A 20906-nucleotide genomic window follows, 5' to 3' on the forward strand; every position below is an offset into this window, starting at 1 on the left:
CTTTATTGAGAGGACCTTGGGAATCGCCCCATGTGGGACACCAAGCTTTCGATGAAAATGCATGGCACAATTCTCATGTTAGATTCAGCTGTGACAGCTTCCAGGGGACCCGTGGGATTTTAGGCTCTGAACTCCGCCCTTGTTTCGGGCCAGAATGAGGGCTCTGGATGATGGCTTTGCCATTTTCTCTGAAAATGGTAGCCTCTGCAACTAGTGGCATGCCACCATTCATGAGACACGTGATGAGCACCTAGCATGTGCCACACACTGCGACGTGCTAGGAACAGGAAGATGGAGAGGAATCTCTCCCCTAAGCAGTGCACTGTGTAGGGGGAGAGACAGATACTTAAAAAATTATAAAACAAGGCGAAAATATGGCGAGAGAGACATGTACAGGGCCTCATGAGTGCAGATAGGCACCTAGCCCCACTGGAAAGCACGAGAGCCCGGGTGCCTCTGTCCCCCTGGAGTGTCAGGTAAGGTCTCCTGGGACAGGTGAAGTCTCCAGAAAATTGTAGGTAAATCCAACTCTATTGTCAGTGCGACCCTCACCGGGGGGAGCTACACAGTTGCAAATACTTAGATGAATTTCATGTCCTACTTTTTTTTTTAATTCACAAACTCCTTAGCCATGAACTAGACCTCTGGTGGAGCTAGCAATCGGAGACACAAAACGTACAGGAAGCTGGAAGACACGGACACGGCAAGGGAGTCTGAAAGCAAAGGCGTGCCGAGCAGGGACAGCGGCGCAGCTGGCATGCCCTGCCCACCCCAGCGACCTCACCATCGCCACGTAGACGTTGCCCAGCGTGAAGTGGTTCACGGCAAAGTGTGGCGCGATCTCTACGGCCATGGTGGCCACTATGACGGCGTCGTTCCAGAGCTTGGCGTTGTGCAGGATGTTTGCCAGGCTGATCAGGGGCACGTCCTGGGAAAGGAAGGAGAATGGTGAGAAGGAAAGGATACTGATTTCTGAGTTTTCATTCCTGGTGGTTCCAATCCTTAATAATGCAGTAAGTTCTTCCTGGTAAGTGACTGAGTAATGCAGCTGAACCTGCTAGTCTTCTGTTTGCTACTGGTCTGTGACAGATGAGCAGGCTGCATGGGGACATAAACCAATGCATTACTTTTTTTATTAGGAAAGTCTGGCCTCAAAACACAAAGCACAAGAGTCAGCTGAGTAAACAATCTGCTTAGGGAAGTTGCTGGTGGACTGCTGGCGCAGGTTCCTGACTCGCTGCAGAACGGTAAGAAACAGTTCATGGCCCGACACCTGTCCACAGACCACACTTGGGAGTCTTGCTGTCGGAGAGTCGAAGTGTCTTCTGCAAGGTCCACGGCATCATCTGCTCGAAGCAGGGGCCGGCAAACTCTGGCCTACAGGCCGGATCTAGCCTGCTGCCTCTATTTGTAAGGGTTTTTTTGGAATGTAACCATTCCTGTTCCTTTACGTATTTCTGTGGCTGTTTCAGGCCCACATGGCAGAACCGAGTGGCTCCAACAGAGGCTGTCTGGCCCACACAGCCTAAATTTCTTACTGCATGGCCCTTTACAGAAAACGTTTTCTGGCCCCTGACCTAGAGTATCCAATGGCTGGAAGTACAGAGCACAGAACGATGGGCTGAACAAGTAGCATCCCAAGCAAGTACCACCTGTCTCACACTGTGCAGGGTTCTACAGGAGATCCAGAAGACCTAGGGAAAAAGGACCCCCCTTTGTCCTTACTGGACACTCGCAGAATGAGGTCATTATATGAGGTCACAGAGCTTCATAACTTGCCTAAGGTCACAAAGCTCGCAAGAGGCAGAGCTCCGGACACCATTCCATACGCTGCCCTTAGGAACCAAGGAGACACGAGCCGTGTCTTCAGGAAGTCTGAGATGTGGAGGCGAACGCAGAACTCAGCAAGTGTGGATACAACTGTGCTTTTAAAAAGCTGAACGTTCTCAGTCATCACAGCATTAACTGACATTTTTGAAAAGACTGATGTGACACTGAGCTAGCAGGGCTTTTTGTTTTTGTGGAAAAGGTGAAGTCAGAGACCAGGAACTGGCCGATATGTAAGAAGAGATGGAAACTGCTTCGGTTTCAGTGTCTGGAAACAAGCTTAGGTCAGCAGTATACATAAAACAAGTGTCACAGGCCTCCAGGCCCCTGGGGGTAAGCTAATCCCAGAAGGACTTGCGGGGTGATGGCCTGACTACGCCAGTGTATTTGTTGTACGTTGGGTGGCTCTGCATACAGTGGAAGGGGCATTAAATGATGGAATCTTGGAAGACCTTCCCCCGTGTTCCCATTTTCAGAGGCAGGGAAGGCGTAAGTGGGGCTGAAGGTTCTTCCAACCTATGCTAGCCTTTTGCCACTTTCTTACTGGCTGAGCGTGAGGAAGCCTAGTTGAAACCTCATAACCAACAATGTAAAGGACCAAGAGCCAGAAATTCGCACCTCTGAGTCCCACTCACCTTCATCTGGTGTGGAGCATAGTGGAGGGCCTGGCGGAGGCAGTCGATGGCCTTCTTTCCTTGACCTTTCACTCTCCAGTAGAGGGCTGCCATGCTGGAAAGGACCCAGGATGTCTGGTTCTACAAAGGAATGGTCAGTTGAAGCTGGTGTCTCTTAAATATATATATTAGAGAGGTTAGTCCCTTGCCTGTGACATGAATTACAGATACATTCCCTCAGTTTTCTGATGTCTGCCTTTGGACCTATGGTTTTTTGTGTGATGTAGGTTTTGATTTCCACAGTGCAGCTGATTAATTTAGATGGCTTCTGGATTTTCAGTTGTAGCTGACAAAGTCTTGCTTATTTCAAGGTTATCAAGAAATTTTACCATGCTTTTCCCCCAGAACTTTTATAGTTTCATTTTTCACATTTAAATATTTGACCCATTTGAAATTTAACTTGGTGTAAAAGATATGGCTTCAACTTAGATGGTTACTAAGTTGTCCCAATAAGATTTAACAAATAATTCATGTCTCTTCCCCCAGTGAGATGCTACCTTTACCATATACAAAATTTCAGCACTTAATTTAGGTCTAATTTTGGAGTTTCCTGTCTATTTCATTTGCCCCCTTTGATGGATGGTCTCTAACTCCCAGCCATTACAGATGAAGGCATCAGAAAACTTACCCTGCTTTCTGCTTTCTACCTTATTTCTTTCTTCCAATCTAATTTTTTGGGTAATTTTATTATTCTTCATCGTCAGGGCATGTAGTATTGATATTCTATCACCCTATTCCCCATATTTGTTTTCCTACTGGTTTTGTAGTTAAATATATTCATTGACCATGACATTACTTTTGTGTGGTTTCCCCAATCATCCCATGGTTGGCTGAGGTTCAGCCCAATACTGTTGGTGGGAACAATATTCTTGGAGATTGTTATGCGCTGAATCGTGCTCCTCCAAGACACATATGTTGAAATCTCAGCCTCTCATACCTCAGAATGTAACTGTATTTGGAGGTAAGGTCTTTAAGGAGGTAATTAAATTAAAACGAGGCCATCAGTGTGAGGGCTTAATCCAATAAGACTGGGTTTATATGAAGGATTTACAGGAGAGGAAGAGATACGTCAGGGTCCTGTGTGCAGATGGATGACCCTGTGGAGAGGCAGCAAGAGGCTAGCCATCGGCAGCCAAGGAGGGAGGTCTCAGAGGAAACCCACCCTGTCGGCACCTGGATCTCAGACTTGTGGCCTCCAGAAATGTGAGAGAACAAACTTCTACCGTTTAAAGTACCCAGTCTGTGGTGCTTCGTTACGGTAGCCCTAGCAAACTAACAGACATGTTCAAAACTTTCTGTCTGCAGCCTTCATACCTGAAGGACAGCTGGCTCATTCTTTCTTTCCTTGAATAATGTGTTGGCATTGTTCCATTGCCTGGTGGCTGCAAAGAAATCTGAGGCTGCCTGACTTATTCCCCCTTCTTAGTGACTTGGTCCTTTTGACTGGTTTCTCAAAAGGATTCTTTTTTAAAACTCAAATTATCTTTAATGCCAATATTTCACACATACAAAAGAACATATTTATATAATTATATATACATATAACACGATTATATAAAAATATACACCTAGGCTGTAAAACATAAAGTAACAAATATCCCAGAAGCTGCCACCCTAGTGAAGAATGAACCTGCAGCCAGCCACCTAAGTGTCTAGCCTCTTGCCTTTTCTCCAGAGGCACACACCATCCTAAATGCTGTTTGTTATTCCATTGCTTTTTAATTTTTTTTATTTAAAGATTTTTATTTTTCATTTGAGACACAGATATATATATATATATATAGAGAGAGAGAGAGAGAGAGAGAGAAAGAGAGAGAGAGCATGAGCAGGGGGAGAGGCAGAGGGAGAGGGAGAAGCAGGCTCCACGCTGAGCCAGGAGCCTGACGTGGGGCTTGATCCCAGGATCCTGGGATCATGACCTGAGCCGAAGGCAGATGCTTAACCATCTGAGCCACCCAGGTGGCCCTCCATTGCTTTTTAAAACACTGTTCCATCTCTCTCTCTCACACACACACACACACATATTTGCTTCAACAATATAATACTTAGTGTACTTCATCCCGTGCATTATAAAAGTGGTCTAGCACTGTAAGGAGTCTTCTGGGACTTGAAGTTTTTACTGAACACTCTATTTCTAAAATCCATCCATACTGTGTGTAGCTTTAGCTCATTCAATTTCCTTGCTGCACAATTAAATGTCCATTAAGTGAATATATTATAATGTATTTATCCATTTTCTGTAGATGGGGGCTCTGAGTTATTTCCCGTTTTTAAGTTTTCTGTTGCAAATAAATGTGCAGTTTCTCCAGTCTACAGTAGATACCTAGGGGTAGGATTGCTGGTTCACAAGATATGCAAAGGTCCAACAGAACACGAGAATGCTAACTTGTTCCTTACAGGTGCTGTAACAATCTACAATCCCATTAATGTTTAAAAGTGCTTCTTGCTTTGTAGCCTTTCTAATTCTTGGTGTCATCGGTGGGGGTAAAACAGCATCTTACTGCGGGCTTGGTTTGCATTTCCTGATCATTAGTGAGACTGAAATTGTTTCTTGAGTTTATTGGCCACACACATCTTCTTTCAGTGAAGGGTCTGTTAATATCTTTTATGTACCTATTTTATTATTTATCTTTCTCATCAATTTGTTTATATGTTCTGCCTATCAGTCCTGGTAGGTTGAATGTGTTACACATACTTTCTCTCACTCTGGCTTATCTCTCTTTCATTTAAAAAATGCATTTAATTAAAAAAAGTTTAAACTTTAATGTAGTTGAACTTATTCACATTTTCTTTTCTAGTTAGTGCTTTAGTATCTTAAGAAATCATTTTCTATTCCAAGGCCAGAAAGATCATCTCCCACATTTTATTCTAATTTTTAAGGCTTTGTTTTTCATACTCAAATCCTTAATTCAAATGGAATTCCTTTTTTGTGTAAGCTGTGAGGTTAGGATGAATGAGCTCAGCAATTGCCCCAGCACAGCTTCCTGCAAAATCCCCCTTCTCCCAGCTGATCTTCCACAGTCCAGTGTATGTCAGAGTCTGCCTCGGGACTTTCTATGTAGTCTCCGCTTGTCATTATTTCTGTTTATCCTTGAGCACACGGCATTATGGCTTGTTTTATAATTTTTCATAAAAGTAAGGTAATTCTCACAACCTTATTTTTTTCAAGAGTGTTAGGTCTATTCCTTACCCTTCCATATAAAGGTCTGCTTTTCAAGTACCATAAAGAAAACCAAACTTGTATTTTTATTATAGTAGCATTGACTCCATAAATCAAATTAGGGAACACTGACATGTTTATGATGTGTGTCGTCTTATCCATGAACATTATATCTCTCTCTATTTAGGTCTTTTAAAATGCCTTTCAAAAGAGTTGTATCACTTTGTGCAGACAGAGCTTACAAATTTTTTGTTAGATTTATTATTGGGAACTTTATATTTCTGTAGCGATGGAAATACACTTTGAAAATTGTGTTTTCAAATACTTTTTGCTGCTGTATAGAAATGCAACTTATTTTTATTGACTTCACAGGCAGCTATCTTGATAAAAATATTATTTCTAAAAATTTGTAGATTCTTTTGGGGTTGCTATGTAGATAATCACAACATTTCTGAATAATATTTTGGTTTTTTTCTTCCTAATACTTAGGACAATAATTTTTTTTTAATTTACTGTACTTGCTAGGACTTTTGGTACAAATTTGGAAAAAAGTGGTGATGGTGAGCATTCTCTTTCCTGATTTTGAAGAATTATTTTAAATATTTCCCCATTAAGAATCATCTTTGCTGTGGGGTGCCTGGGCGGCTCAGTCGTTAAGTGTCTGCCTCCGGCTCAGGTCATGATCCCAGGGTCCTGGGATCGAGCCCCGCATCAGGCTCCCTGCTCCGCGGAAAGCCTGCTTCTCCCTCTCCCACTCCCCCTACTTGTGTTCCGTCTCTGTCATATAAATAAATAAATAATCTTTAAAAAAAAAATCTTTGCTGTAATACTTTGTTGATTCTTCTCATCAGATTAAGGAAGTCCTGTCTATGCTTAATTTGCATTAATTTACATCATGAATGGTATTGCATTTTATCAAATACAATCTACTGAAATAATTTCATAATTTTAAGCCTTTAATTTGGTTGATGAAATACAGAGTCTTCCTAAAGTTAGACCATTTTTGTATTTCTGGGATAAACTCAACTTGATAAAGGTGCATCCTGTAAAAGAAAAATATATGCTGTTGGATTTAGTCTGTTAAAATTTGGCTTTTTTTTTTTTTAAGATTTTATTTATTTGACAGAGAGAGACAGCGAGAGAGGGAACACAAGCAGGGGGAGTGGGAGAGGGAGAAGCAGGCTTCCCGCAGAGCAGATATCCCGATGCAGGGCTTGATCTGAGGATCCTGAGATCATGACCTGAGCCGAAGGCAGATGCTTAATGACTGAGCCACCCAGGCGCCCCTTGGTTTACGGTTTTGATACCTACGTTTGTGAGTGAGCTTAGAGTGTAATTTTTCTTTCCCATAATGTCTTTGTCTAGTTTTGTTTTCAAGGTTACACTAGTCTTGTCTCAAGCAATTAACTGGAAAGTTGTTCCCTTTTCTGCTGTCCAGAAGAGTCTGTTTATATTGAGATGGTGTATTTCTTAAAAGTTTGGTAAAAGTCATATTTAAAATAAATACACCTTATATTCTTTGTAAGAAGATTTTTTTTTAACCTACTGCTTCAATTTATTTGAGTTCTGATACCCAAATGAATTTGGATAATTACATTTTTCTAGAAATTTGTCTTCAATTTGTTTTCAAATTTATTGGCATAATTGTATCATTTTCTTATCTTTTTAGCTGTAGTTTTGCTTCCCCTTTCCCTCAATATTAGTTATTTGTGCTTTATTTTTTCTTGATTAATTCTGTCTGACTAGTGCTTCAAAGAAACAACTTTTGGGTTGTGGATCTCTCTTCTACCTTTGGTTTCTGTTTCATTGATTTCTGCACCTAATAATAGAACTTAAAAATGCAAGAATAAAAAACTGATAGAAAATAAAATATATACAAATTCAGAATTATAGCTGTAGATTTCAATATGCTTCTCAATAACAGAATACACAAAAAATGAGTAAAGATAAAGAAGACATGAACAATATTATCAAACAACTTGACCTAAATGACATTTCTAAAATACTCTAACAGTAGTAGTGTTCTTTTCTGATGTACATTGAACATTTACCAAGACAGATTATTTTCTGGGTCATAAAACAAGTCTGAATAAGTTCAAAAGAATTTAAGTCACACAAACTATGTTCATTTACTGCAATGAAATTAAATTAGAAATCAATTAAAGAGATCTGGAAAATGCCCAATAGTTGGAAACCCAAATAACATACTTCTAAATAACTTAGAGATCAAAGGAGAAATTAGGAGGGAAATTATAATCCATTTTAAACTGAATGAAAATACCAAAAACTAATGATGTAATGTATGTTGACTAACATAATAAAATAAAATAAAAAAAAACTGAATGAAAACACAAAATTTGTGATATGCGACTAAAACAGAATTTAGAGGGAACTTTTAGCACTAAACACCTACCTTAGAAAAGCAAGGGATCAAATCAATAACCTAAGCTTCCACATAAAGAAACTAAAAAAACCCCCAGCAAATTAAATCCTAAGAAGCAGAAGACAGGAAATAGTAAAGGTAAGAGCAGACATCAATGAGGGAGAAAATAAAAACAACAGGGAAAAATCAATGGATCCAAAACCTTGAGTTCTTGGTTCTTTGAGAGGATCAATAAAATGGATAAATTTCTAGTCAGTCTGATCAGGAAAAAAAAAGAGAAAAGATACAAAGTACCAACATCAGAATTATGACAGCATATGTTATTACAGATCCTACAGATGTTAGCAGAATGAGAAAAAAAAATATTATGAACAATTTCATGCTAATAAATTCAACAACTTAGATGAAGTGGACAAATTTCTTTAAAGACACAACAAAACTCACTCAAGAAGAGAGATAATTTGAATACTTTTATTAAAGAAACTGAACTTGCCCTGCCCCTTATTACAGATTGCTTTTGAGATTGCTTACTTCTGGGGGGCGCCTGGGTGGCTCAGTCATTAAGTGCCTGCCTTCAGCTCAGGTCATAATCCCAGGGTCCTGGGATTGAGCCCCACATTGGGCTCCCTGGTCTGAGGGAAGCCTGCTTCTCCCTCTCCCACTCCCCCTGCTTGTGTTCCCTCTCTCGCTGTGTCTTTGTCAAATACATAAATAAATCTTAAAAAAAAAAAAAAGATTGTTTACTTCTTGGCTTCTATTTGTTCTTATCATTTTTTGTTGCTGTTGGTCTGATCCTTAAACGCTTTTTTCCTTTTTTTTCCACTTCTTGCATTTTTTTTTTTTTTGATCCTCCCCTTCCTACCTTCATTATTTTATCCTCAAAGATTTGGGATTTGTGCATTCTTTTTAATGGTTAACCTTAAATCTTTACTCAGTATTTAACGCAAAGTCCAAGCAATGTGTTAATTCATTCCTCCTAAATGTTAAGAGGCCTTTTGAACATCTTAACTAGAATCATCCCACCCTCAAATGTATATTGTTTTGTACAGTATTTCAGTTTAGCCATTTCTCTTAAAAATCCCACAAACTATCATTTTCTACAGACATGTTTGTTTGGGTTTGCATGCCTGTATCATTTTATCTGCTTAGCAAATCTTTTGTCTCAGACAATTCTTTGGCTTTCATATAGAGAAGTTCCTTTAGGTAAGACTCTTGGTAGTAAACTTTTCCCAGTTATCTTTAAATGTCTTTATTCTTCTCTCATTGTAAGGTACACAATTCTAGGGGGGCCCAGTATGCTTTCAAAACTATCATCTGGCTTAGATAGTTGCTGTAAGAAACAGGCTGTCATTTTAACCATCATTCCTCTGTAATCTGTCCTTTCTGTCTCCATAAGGGCAGAGATCTTTGTCTAAATTTTTCTTCACTGATTTATCCCAAGCACTTAAAAAGTATTTGGTACACAGTAGGCCTTTGCTACATATTTGTTGATGAATAAATTCGTGCATGCATGTTGTGGTCTTTATTAAGTGGTCAGATGCAAATCCAAAATTATATAATCTGCTCTGTGGTACCGTGGCTGGAACTCTGCAAACCATAGTTCTCCTTCGCCAGCAGGCTTCTTGTTGGGGTCTGCAAACGTGCACACTAGCAGACCGGAAGGCAAGGGGGAGAAGGGGCTTTTCTCTTCCTGTCTGCGTGTTGCACCTGTCACTGTCATCTGAGCAACAGCCTTGCCACTCCCAGACCCAGCCTCACTGCATCCCTTCAGCAGCCAGGCTTGGCTCCCTCTTCAGAAGCCAGAACTCCCGCTTGCCAGAACTCCGCCTGTGAACGCTTAGATTTTGAAAACCCCACTGCCTGCCTGTTTCTCTCATCCCTAGGGGTGGGAGCCAGGCCCAACAGTTGGTATCTCTAGCTTACCAGTCACGTGTTCCCTTTTTTTTCTTTTTCGCCCTCCCACAACAATGTAATCCATTCTCTACCTTCAGTTTGCTCTTCTCAATTACCTAATGTCGTTTCTGTTTTCCTGACAGTACCCTGAATGAAACAGATGCTTTTAAGATACCTTTGTCTTTGTTGTTTTACTATCATGTAGCTAGGCATGGAATTCTTTTTATTTATCCAGCTTGGAATATAGCACGCTTCCTGAATCTGTTGATTCACTTATCTCTTGTCTCTATAATATTTTAGGTAATTTTTTATACACAAAGCTCGCAATTCACTAGTTATTTGTGTCTAATTCACCCAATGAGTATTCAACCTAAACAAATATATTTTTATTTATTTATTTTTAAAGATTTTATTTATTTATTTGACAGAGAGAGAGACAGCAAGAGCAGGAACACAAGCAGGGGGAGTGGGAGAGGGAGAAGGAGGCTTCCCGTGGAGCAGGGAGCCCGATGCGGGGCTCGATCCCAGGACCCTGGGATCATGACCTGAGCCGAAGGCAGGCGCTTAATGACTGAGCCACCCAGGCGCCCCCAAATATATTTTTAGTTTAAGATGTGTCAATTTGTTTTTTTAACTTCCTCATTTCTGATATGCTATTTGGTTGCTCATCTTTGAGATAACATTTAAAAAATATTTTATAATGAGAAATTTCAAATATATACAAAAGAAGACAATAGTATAAGAACTTCCATGCACTCATTGCCCAGCTTCAGCACTTATCAACTCATGGTCACTTCTGATTTTCTCTAACCCCTCATCCATATTAATCTGAAGCAAATCCCAGACTTCATATAATTTCATCAGTAAGTTTTCCAGCGTGTACCTCTAAAAGATAAAAACTCATGATTAAAACATAAGATTAATAAAGCTTGCCTAAAATATTGAAAATTATTTTTTAATATCATCAATAGTCCTGTTTCCCCTGGTTGTCTTATGCAGGTTCGTTCTGCTTTTGTAATCTGAATCATAATCTAAATAAAGTCCGTATGTTGCCATTGGTTAATGTGTTCTGTAAGTCTCTTGATTTCTAGGGTTCATCTTCATCTACTTTTTAACATTTCTGTAGAAGAAATGGGGTTATTCATCCTGTTGTTTTCCACTGACTGGATTCTGCTGATGGTATCCCAGGAGTCATCTAACATGCTCCTTTGTCCCCTGTATTTCCCATTAGTTGGTAGTCAGAGGCTTGACTGGCCTCAGATTTGACTTACCGAGGAGGGAGGGTGGCAAAACACTTCACAGGTGGTAATGTGAACGTCCAACGGTACCCCACACAGTGTCTGGGTGTATTTGTGAAGTTAGCAGTGAGTGATGATCACTGCCATAAATTAATTAGGAGCAGCAAAACTGTAATATTCTATCATTTCTAGTTTACTGGTTGGAATATTCCTATAAAGAGATTTTTTCTCATCAATGAATCATTTACCCCAAAGTACAGTTCATTTAGAAAGGAAGGAAACATATTTGTTATTTTCTCTTTATATTAAAAAAAAAAAACCCACCAAAAAACAAACAAAACAAAAAACTAAGTTGTTCCCATGCATCCTCCAAGACCAAATCCTCATAGTGAATTTGGGAGTTTAAATATCGCTTAATATATGTGATGTGTTCCACCCACTCAGTTGCTTTGTTGATTTTTGCTGCTCAAAGTGTTCCATCTTTGGCCAATGGAAGCATATTCCAGTTGGCTCTGAGTTCTTCTGACACAAACTTTGTGTCAGAGCCTCTTTGCTTTCCCAGACTTGGTAGAAGCCATTTCTCCAAGGAATTCTGGTTCCTTTTAGTGGAAAATGGTATCTAAACATCAATATCTAGGCACAAAGTGTGCTTACCAATACTGGGTTACTCACTGATACTAGTCTTTTCATCAAATAAAGTTAGGAAATGTGTAAATACATGAGAAAGTTTTGCTATTATTTCTAATTCACGACTACAGACATTTACTTAACATCATCATTCTCACACTTTTATGTCCTTCACCTGTACCCAAACTCTAGTTCTCAACATCACCAACAAAATTACTTGTTTATTTTGCATTGCACACACCTACAGCCTCAGAACAATATCAGTATTATTAACGATAGTATTACTGAAAACGAATAAGGTTTTCTTTTGTGCTTAGGGTAAATCCCATCAAGGGAGGCAGTCAAATAATTGTCTTTTAAAGTCACTTGGAATAGTTCCTCTTGATGTGGTTATACCACCAACTGAATACACAGTTGGGCTCACTTAATTTTACTTTTAATTAGGAATTGCCTTATTAAAATTTGTTTTGTAATTATATAAAATATTTGTTTTCAAAGTCAAGTAGAAAGGACAATGTAGATTCAAGGACAACTAGCTTTATGCCCAGTCTTTCCCATCCAATTTCTTTCTTCCCTCTACGGAAAACCATTTACAAGTATTTTTAAAAGTTACTCTTCCATTTTAAAATATCTGTTTCTCTCTACATACATCCCCCACCTTGCCATTGTTTAAAAAAACAAAATATTGTAATCAGAGAGATGATTTTCTCCACTTTTCCTTTTTTTCACTGGCTATATCCTGGAGATTACTTCATAGAAGTTTACAGAAATTGTCTTCATTCTTTTTGACAGCTGTAAAAGACTCCATTGTGTGGATGTTCACACCCAATAAACACCCATGGATGAGTTTTTATTTAATCAGTCTCCTTCTGTTGGGCATTTGGGTTGTTTCCAGTCTGCTATTACAAATGAGGCTACAATCAACAGCCTTATTCATAGGTATTTTTGTATTAATTTTTTTGCCAGTGTATTTTTAGAAAAGATTCCTGAAAGCTGGCTACACAGGTAAATGAATGTATAATTTTGCTAGATGTAGTCAATTTTCTCTCCATAAAGGTTATTCCACTTTGCCTTTCCACCAGCAATGTATGAAGAGCAGTGCCAATTTCCCCACAGCCTCACTGAGTCTATCAAATTTCTGAATTTCTGCCAGTATCATTGGCAAGAAATATCTCACTGTAGTTTTGATTTGTTCTTTTTCTAGCTTTTTGAGATTAAAGCATAGGTCACTGATTTGTTTTTTTTTTTTTAAACTAATATATCCATTTAAGGGCTATAAACTTCCCTCAAGCACTGCTTTAGCTGCATTCCCACAAGTTTTGACAGGCTTTATTTTTGTTACCATTCATTTCAAAATATTTTCTAATTTTGCTTGGGCTTTCACTGACCCATGGGTTACATAGAGGTGTACTGCTTAATGTCACCAAAATTGCTGAGGATCTTCCATCTTTCCTTTTGCTTCTGATTTTTATTTTTTAAATTTAATTCCACTATGGTCAGAAAATATACTCTGCATATTATTTCAATATTTTAATTTATGACTCAGCTTATGATCAACACGGTAAATGGTCCACGTGCATTTTTAAAAAATTTATCTTAAGTGGGCTCCATCCTAACATGGGGCTCGAACTCATAACCTCAAGATCAAGAGTTGCATGCTCTACCAACTGAGCCATATGCTTTTTTTAAAAAATGAGAATTATGTCACAGTTTAATGCAACATTATATAAATATGTTAGGTCAAATTTGTTTTTTAGCAAGATGATCTATATTTTTACTTTTTTTTGTCTGCTTAGTTCTATCACCTACTGAGAGAGGTTGACATCTATTATGATTGTAGACTCAATGTAGACTCATTTGTTTCTCTGTATAGATCTGCCAATGTTTAATGTTTGCCTTATTTGAAATTATCTTATTGGTTACATACAGATTTACAATTTTCTATATTCCTGGTGGACTGACCACTCTATTATTATGAATTGTCTTTTTCTGTAGTAATTCTTCTTCCCTTAAATTCCACATTGTCTGATGTTAGTATAGTTAAACCAGCTTTCTTTTGTTTAGTATTTATATATCTTTTTCCCATCTGTTTAATTTCAACTATTTAATATTTTATATTAAAGTGCGTTACTTGTGAACAGTACATAATTGGGTTCAGTATTTTAACCCAGTCTGATAATGTTGGTACTCTAATTGGAATATTTAGTCCCTTTGTATTTATTGTCATTACTGACATATTGTGCTTATCTCTATCACTTTACTATTTCTGTTTTATTTTACCCATTTTTATATTTTACATATAACATATATTTCTATTTTATATTCCTTTTGTCTTCCTTTCTTGCTTCTTTACTGAATTAATCAAATGTTTTCTTATTATTCCATTCTTCCTTAACTATACATTCTTTAACTTAATGACTAGCCTAGAAACTACAATATGCATCTTTAAATTATTCCAGACTAAAAATACAAATGATTAATTTTACTACTTCCCTGATAATGCTAAAACCTAACAACCTGCCCATGTGTACTCATGGGAAAATTAATCTCATGTGAATCTTTTAGCTGTGTTCCCCTGGAAACCTAACAAAGGTAGAATGTCAGCCATGTTACCAGCCAACACAGTTATGGTAAAGCTGACCTGACTAAACTACAGTGGACTGCAAGGACTGTGACCATTCCCGAGTGTGACGTTTCTTGGCCCTTGTTGGAATTCTTGGACTCTAGGCCCACCAGACTCTCGTAAAAGTTATTGGTTCCTATATGGAACTTGCGAGTTCTAAACCAGGGCTGTCCCCACACTCAACTCATGTGGTCTTGATCCCTTACCCCTGAGCTGTCATTTGGGGGAAGGGGCAGATAAGGGGCAGATAACTGTCCCCGGGACTGCTGCCAGACTGCTCTGGGAACTTTTTTTTTTTAAGACTTTATTTATTTATTTGACAGAGAGAGAGATAGCGAGAACAGGAACACGAGCAGGGGGAGTGGGAGAGCAGGGAGCCTGATGCGGGGCTCGATCCCAGGACCCTGTGATCATGACCAGAGCCGAAGGCAGACGCTTAACGACTGAGCCACCCAGGCACCCCTGCTCTGGGAATTCTTGGAAAACACGTGAAAAGCCGCGTGGCTGGCTTACTGGGTTTCCTATTCTATCCTTCTGAGTGAAGGCAAGACCACAAGTGCCCTGAGTTGTGCGAGTATAAAATATTTATCTAGCTGGCCAGGAATCCACTGACAGTGGATACTGCCGAGTTGTAGCAGCAGCAGAATGGACTTTCATATCCTTGGTTCAATGTGGCCAAGGCACTGTGACATAAAAGAATGCCCAGGGAGATGCAGATGAGACTCAAGTCTCAGTGGGGGGCCAACTTTCTCAGAGTCTGATGGCAAAAGTTTGACATCGTGTGATAGAGGATAAATCTTTCCACTGTGGGACTAGATGAAAGCTGGAGACAAATTTATGCCGAGAGAAACAGCCCACTCCTCCCCTCCCCACTGTCTATGAAATGGAACTGACCAGAAGTGCAGCTGTAAGTGGGCCGGCTGGCAAGAATGACATTGCCTTGGGGTAGCTGATGCATTTGGGTCAAACTAGGCATTGATGCTTGGCAAGGGGTGGGAAAGAGACTCGAGCTGGACTCTGTGTTTGTGACCGGGGCTGCAATAGACAAGAGGGTGGAGTAGCTGGGTTGGCTCTGACCAAAACTGGGTTGGCCACAGATCTAATCAGCATGGAGCGGTGACCCTGAGCCCCTAGCTGGGGGAGTGGGGGACAGAAGTGGGAGAACTACTCTGCACCAGCACACAGGTTGAAAAGGGCTAGGTGGCAAGTTGGCACACAAACTGGCTACACTGGAAATGGCCACAGTACGGTGCACATCTGGGGTGGCAAAGGTTTCTGAGCAGCTCATGTGGAAGCAACCTCAGCTGCAACCTGGGGCAGCACCCTGAGGGTTTAACCCTCACATGGGGACTGACCAATGTCATCTGCGGACACTTAGTGATAATTAATGGCAATGCAAACTAAAAACTCCTTGGGCTTTTGAAGAAATAACAAAGGATAACGACTATTTTAAAGTTGGAAGCAAAGAGGATATGGACATCCTTGTTCTTCTGTGAGTAATAAATGAGAAAGGCGTGCTTTATTTGTCATCACTGTCATTTTCTAAGGCAGTGGTTTCAAAATGTGATCTTCATACCAGCAGTATCACCCAGCAGCTTACTAGAAATGTCCATTCTCAAGCCCAACCCCAGTCCTACTAACTCAGGAAGCCCAGCAATCTGTTAAGTCTAATAAGCCCTCCAGGTGATTCTGGTGGACCCTGAAGTCTGAGAGTTGTTGTATTAAAGTTAGTAACTCAAGGTCATGGAGGTTGGTCTGTGAGCCCACAGTGGAAATGGTTCTAGCTTCTAGCTCTGTTTTCCTGAAAACCTAATAAAGGGGTAATGTTCTCTTACAGGCAAGGTAGCTTATAGTAAAAATGACCTCAGTTGGTAAATTGTATCTGGATGAGGAGAACTGGAAATAAACTCTAAACACCTCATGGAAAGCCAGTTTTGAGCTTCTGAGTGCCATGGTTCTTGTAAATAGCTATGCCCTTTCCAGGACTTAAGGGGCTATCACAAAAGATACTGGTTTTTATATGGAACTTGGGACATCTAAGTCAGGATAGTTCCCACAATACATCATTTGACTTGTTCCCTTGCACTTGAACTGTGACTTGGCAGCAAAGTGTGGCAGGCAGAGAACGGTCCCTGGACTAAATAAGGACTCATACCTGATGCTGTTGCATTTTCCTATCAGAAGATACTACTGTTATTACTTTGTACGGTCATACTCATTTATATTTACTCTTAATATTTACCCTTTCTGGGACGCCTGGGTGGCTCAGTCGGTTAAGCGTCTGCCTTCGGCTCAGGTCATGATCACAGGGTCCTGGGATCGAGTCCCGCATCGGGCTCCCTGCTCCGCGGGGAGCCTGCTTCCCCCTCTGCCTCTGTCTCTCTCTCTGTCTCTCATGAATAAATAAATAAAATCTTTAAAAAAAAAAAAAATATTTACCCTTTCTGTTGCTCTCTGCTCTTTCCTGTTTCCAGCCAGGAGTTTTCTTTCTGCCCGAAGAAATTCCTTTAGTGATGTTTAGTGCAAGTCTGCTGGTAACATCTTTCAGTTTCTGACGGTCTAAAATCTTTATTTAACCTTCATTTTTAAAACAGGTATAATTTACATAGAGAGAAATGCTCCGATCTTAAGTAAAACATTCACTTTTGACTACTAGAGACACAGAAAATTTCCAACACTCTAGAAAGTCCTTTCAAGTTGTTTCCCACCATTTCTAACACCATAGGTGAGTTCTCCTGTTCAGAATTTTATATAGTTGGGAATCATATACTATGCATGTTTTTGTGTCCAGTTTCTTTTATTAGCATAGTATTTTTGAGATTCATCAATATGGATGTTGGATCTTTCTTGCTGAATCCATTAGTATAATTAGTACCCATTGTGTAAATACACCATTGCTCATCCATTCTTCTATTGACTGGCACCTCACTGTTTTTTTGGCTATTATGAATAAATCTGCTGTGAGCATTTTTTAACAAGTATTTTGTGGACATGTATTTTCATGTCTCTTTGATAAATATCTACCAGTAAAATTCCTGTATCATATATGCTTAACTTTTTAATAGACAACCAAACTTTTCCAAAATATCTGTACTGTTATAGTTCCACTGCCAACACATGAGAGTTCTGATTGCTCTACAGCATCTCCAACATTTGCCATTACCAATCTTTTTCTTTTAGCTCTTCTAATGCTAGTTAGTGCTTCCTGCTTCAAAGTCTATTTTTTCTTTTTTTTTTAAAGATTTTATTTATTTGACAGAGAGAGACACAGCGAGAGAGGTAACACAAGCAGGGGGAGTGGAAGAGGGAGAAGCAGGCTTCCCGCTGAGCAGGGAGCCCAATGTGGGACTCGATCCCAGGACCCTGGGACCATGACCTGAGCTGAAGGCAGACGCTTAACGACTGAGCCACCCAGGTGCCCCAAAGTCTATTTTTTCTGATGAGAGTATCGCTCTATCACTTTTTATTGTTTGCATGGTATACTATTTTCCGTCTTCATACTTTCAATACTTCTGTGCCTGATATTTAAAGTGTTTCTCTTATAAGCAGCATATAGTTGAATTTAAAAAATCCATTCTATACTAAATGCATAAATTATATAACTTTTTTTACCTAACTACTGATATGCTTGGGATCTATACTTCCTATTTTACCATTTGTGTTTTATTTTTATGTGCCTTTTCCTTTCCTGACTTTCTTTAGATTAATCAAATGTTTTATATTATTCCATTTTCCTTCTGTTAAATTACATTTTAAAACCATTGTTAGTAGTTAGCCTAGAGCTTAAAACTGTATTTTTACTTATCACAGTCCCATGCAAATTATTACTTTAGTACTTGGCTGATACCAGTTAAACCTTAAAACTTTTAAACTCCATTTACTTCCCTCTCATCATCTGTTATTGTTACCGTGGATTTTAGTGATAACGTAAAAGTGCGGCGCCTCAGGGTCCTGCAGGTATGATTTTGTACAGCTACCGTTCATTCACATTTGTCTTCCTGGTGTTCCTCAGTCCCTCCTGCATGTCAATATTTCTATCTGGGATATCTTCCTGAGAACTTTCTTTAATTATTATTTCAGTGCAGGCCCACTGGTGCCAGATTGTCTGAATTTTCGTTTCTTTGAACTCATCTTTATTTCACCTTAGTATTTGAAGGACATGTTTGCTGGTATAAAATTCTAGGCTTGCAGTTTTTTTCTTCCAGCGTGAAAGATGTTGTTACACTGGCCTCTGGTTTCTACCATCTCTGTTGAGATGCTGTCAGCCCCGCTGCTCCTCTGGAGGGACCCACGGTGCGTTAAAGATGGGCCATGTATTCTCTGTCATGACTAGCAGACGCAGGACGTTTCCCCTGCCTTTGGCTTTGAGCAGGCGCGCTGGCACTCGCTTGGACAGAGTGGTGCCACTGCAGTTCTGGCCACGCGTAGGCTCGCAAAGGCTCTCAGAGGCCGGCGTGCTTCTGCTTTCCCCCTTGTGGAGCCCCGAGCCACCACGGAGAAAGGGCCAGCTACACTGCCGGAGAGACTCCCGAGACAGAGCTTCCCAGCTGTGCCCCAGCTATCCCAGCCACTCCAGCGGATGCATCAGACATGCGACTGAAAGCTTCTTCAGTGGCCAGTCCCAGGCGAGTCTCTACATGTCTGCAGTAGCATGAGCGACTCCAAGTGAGACCAGAAGAAATGCCCAGCTGAGTCTAGCTCAGACTGCACAATCTTGAGCAAATAACGGTTTTGTCAGAAGCCAGTAAATTCTGGGCTGGTTTCTGAGGCAGAAGTGGATAACTGAAATACTGTTTGGTATTCAGAATGGAGTGCTGCCGTAATAGAAACTTAGAACCTGTGGTGTTCTAGGACTGGGCTGAATACAACTGCTGAGCATCAGTGAGACTTAACGGAGGCTGGAAAAGCACGGAGGAAATCACTGTTGGAGGCTGGAGAAGGGGCAGGCTTACCTATTGGCAAAACAAACGGTGAGGCTGTACCTTGGAGTACAGCAAAAATACCTAACCGCGTTGTGGATCTGGCTAGGAAGACTTCCAAGAGGAATACTGAAAGTGACGGGCTTTTTGAAAAATCCTCTAGTAGGGCATTAAAAGAGAGAGAACTTAAACAAGAAACTGTGCAGTTTTCAAGCAGAATTTAGAAAAAATGCCTTAAGCTGGGACTTGCCAGGTTAGAAAATGAAAGTTTTTCAACTACCAGCTTCTCCAATCAGCATGAGGTTTTAAAGTAAAAAAAAAAAAAGAAAAGAAAAAAAAAATCCAGAATGTTACCAGTAAAACTATGGCCTCAGGGTCAAGCTCAAATCGGAAGCATGGCAGTAGGACCCTTTGTTACTCCCGCCTCAGAAGGTAGATGTAAGCCTCATAAGGCTCTCTCAGACAAAAAGCGTCTAAAAATCTTAAGGGTATTTACACCCTGGACTCACATTCAAGGTAGACAGGGGCCTTCTTGAAGAGATTTGGGGTGTGGGTTCTGTCTGGAGTGACTTATAATTTGAAGGTCTACAAAGTCTTTTTTTTTTTTTTTTTTTTTTTAAAGATTTTATTTATTTGACAGAGAAAGACACAGCGAGAGAGGGAACACAAACGGGGAGTGGGAGAGGGAGAAGCAGACTCCCTGCCGAGCAGGGAGCCCGATGCGGGACTCGATCCAGGGACTCCAGGATCATGACCTGAGCCGAAGGCAGTCGCTTAACCAACTGAGCCACCCAGGCGCCCCAAAGGTCTACAAAGTCTTTTAAAGGGGTTGTGCCAGCGTGGACTACAAGGGACAGAGAGGTGGGAGGCAAGATGAGTGAGTTCTTCAACTGCCAACCCAGGCCTTTCTTACAGAAAAGGAAAGACTACTCAGAGAGAAGGGTCAGGAGCAGAGAAGCAGATTAGGGAACCAAGCCCAGGAAACCAAAATGGGCCATAATCAAGGAATATTCCTTGTAATGCAAGTCATCATGGGAACTGGTGACATATGGCCAGACAGGGTCCAGAATCGACAGGGAACAGTGACTGCTACGTCCTTCCCGTTTCCTCTCTTTAAAACTGCCATGACTTCCCTATTCCTGCCATACTGTCATGTCGTGCCGGAAGCCGAGGTGATTCTCTCAATCACTAGGTTATAGTACCGCTTTAACATTACATGCTAATAAAGTGGAAAGATACCTAACCATAAAGTAATTAATTTTAGTTTTATAAAACCCCCTCTTTACATAAATATCACACAGAAACAGATGAACAGTCTTAGAAACTCTGTTCTATGTCCTCTAGGCTCTATGAAAATGCAGTTTTGCAGATATTTTCTTTCATCATTTCAAGAGAAGAAGATATTTAAAGTTGTGTTTCCCATCCACAATCTGAAATGCCAACTACTCTTCTCCACCAGAAGGACACCTGACTTATGTCATATACTGTGACTCCATGGTTGCCAGGAACCCCATCTCCATGTACCCACGCTGGAGTAAAGAGGACAAAACTGATGAGGTAGG

The 20906-nt window shown here is 40.2% G+C and overlaps 1 protein-coding gene across 5 annotated transcripts in view; it reads right to left on the reverse strand.

Annotated features, from left to right (window-relative positions):
* The window catches only part of TTC17 (tetratricopeptide repeat domain 17), a 116418-nt gene that overhangs the window by 1997 nt on the left and 93515 nt on the right, over positions 1–20906 (reverse strand). For all 5 annotated transcript variants that reach the window (XM_044919476.1, XM_044919475.1, XM_044919473.1 and 2 more), the window contains 2 exons: positions 2463–2582; positions 785–928 (listed from right to left, as the gene is read on the reverse strand). In XM_044919476.1, coding sequence (XP_044775411.1) covers positions 785–928; positions 2463–2582 — 264 coding nt within the window. The remainder of the gene's footprint in view (positions 1–784; positions 929–2462; positions 2583–20906) is intronic.

The sequence above is a fragment of the Neomonachus schauinslandi genome, chromosome 11, assembly GCF_002201575.2.
Source record: "Neomonachus schauinslandi chromosome 11, ASM220157v2, whole genome shotgun sequence".
Lineage (NCBI taxonomy): Eukaryota > Metazoa > Chordata > Mammalia > Carnivora > Phocidae > Neomonachus > Neomonachus schauinslandi.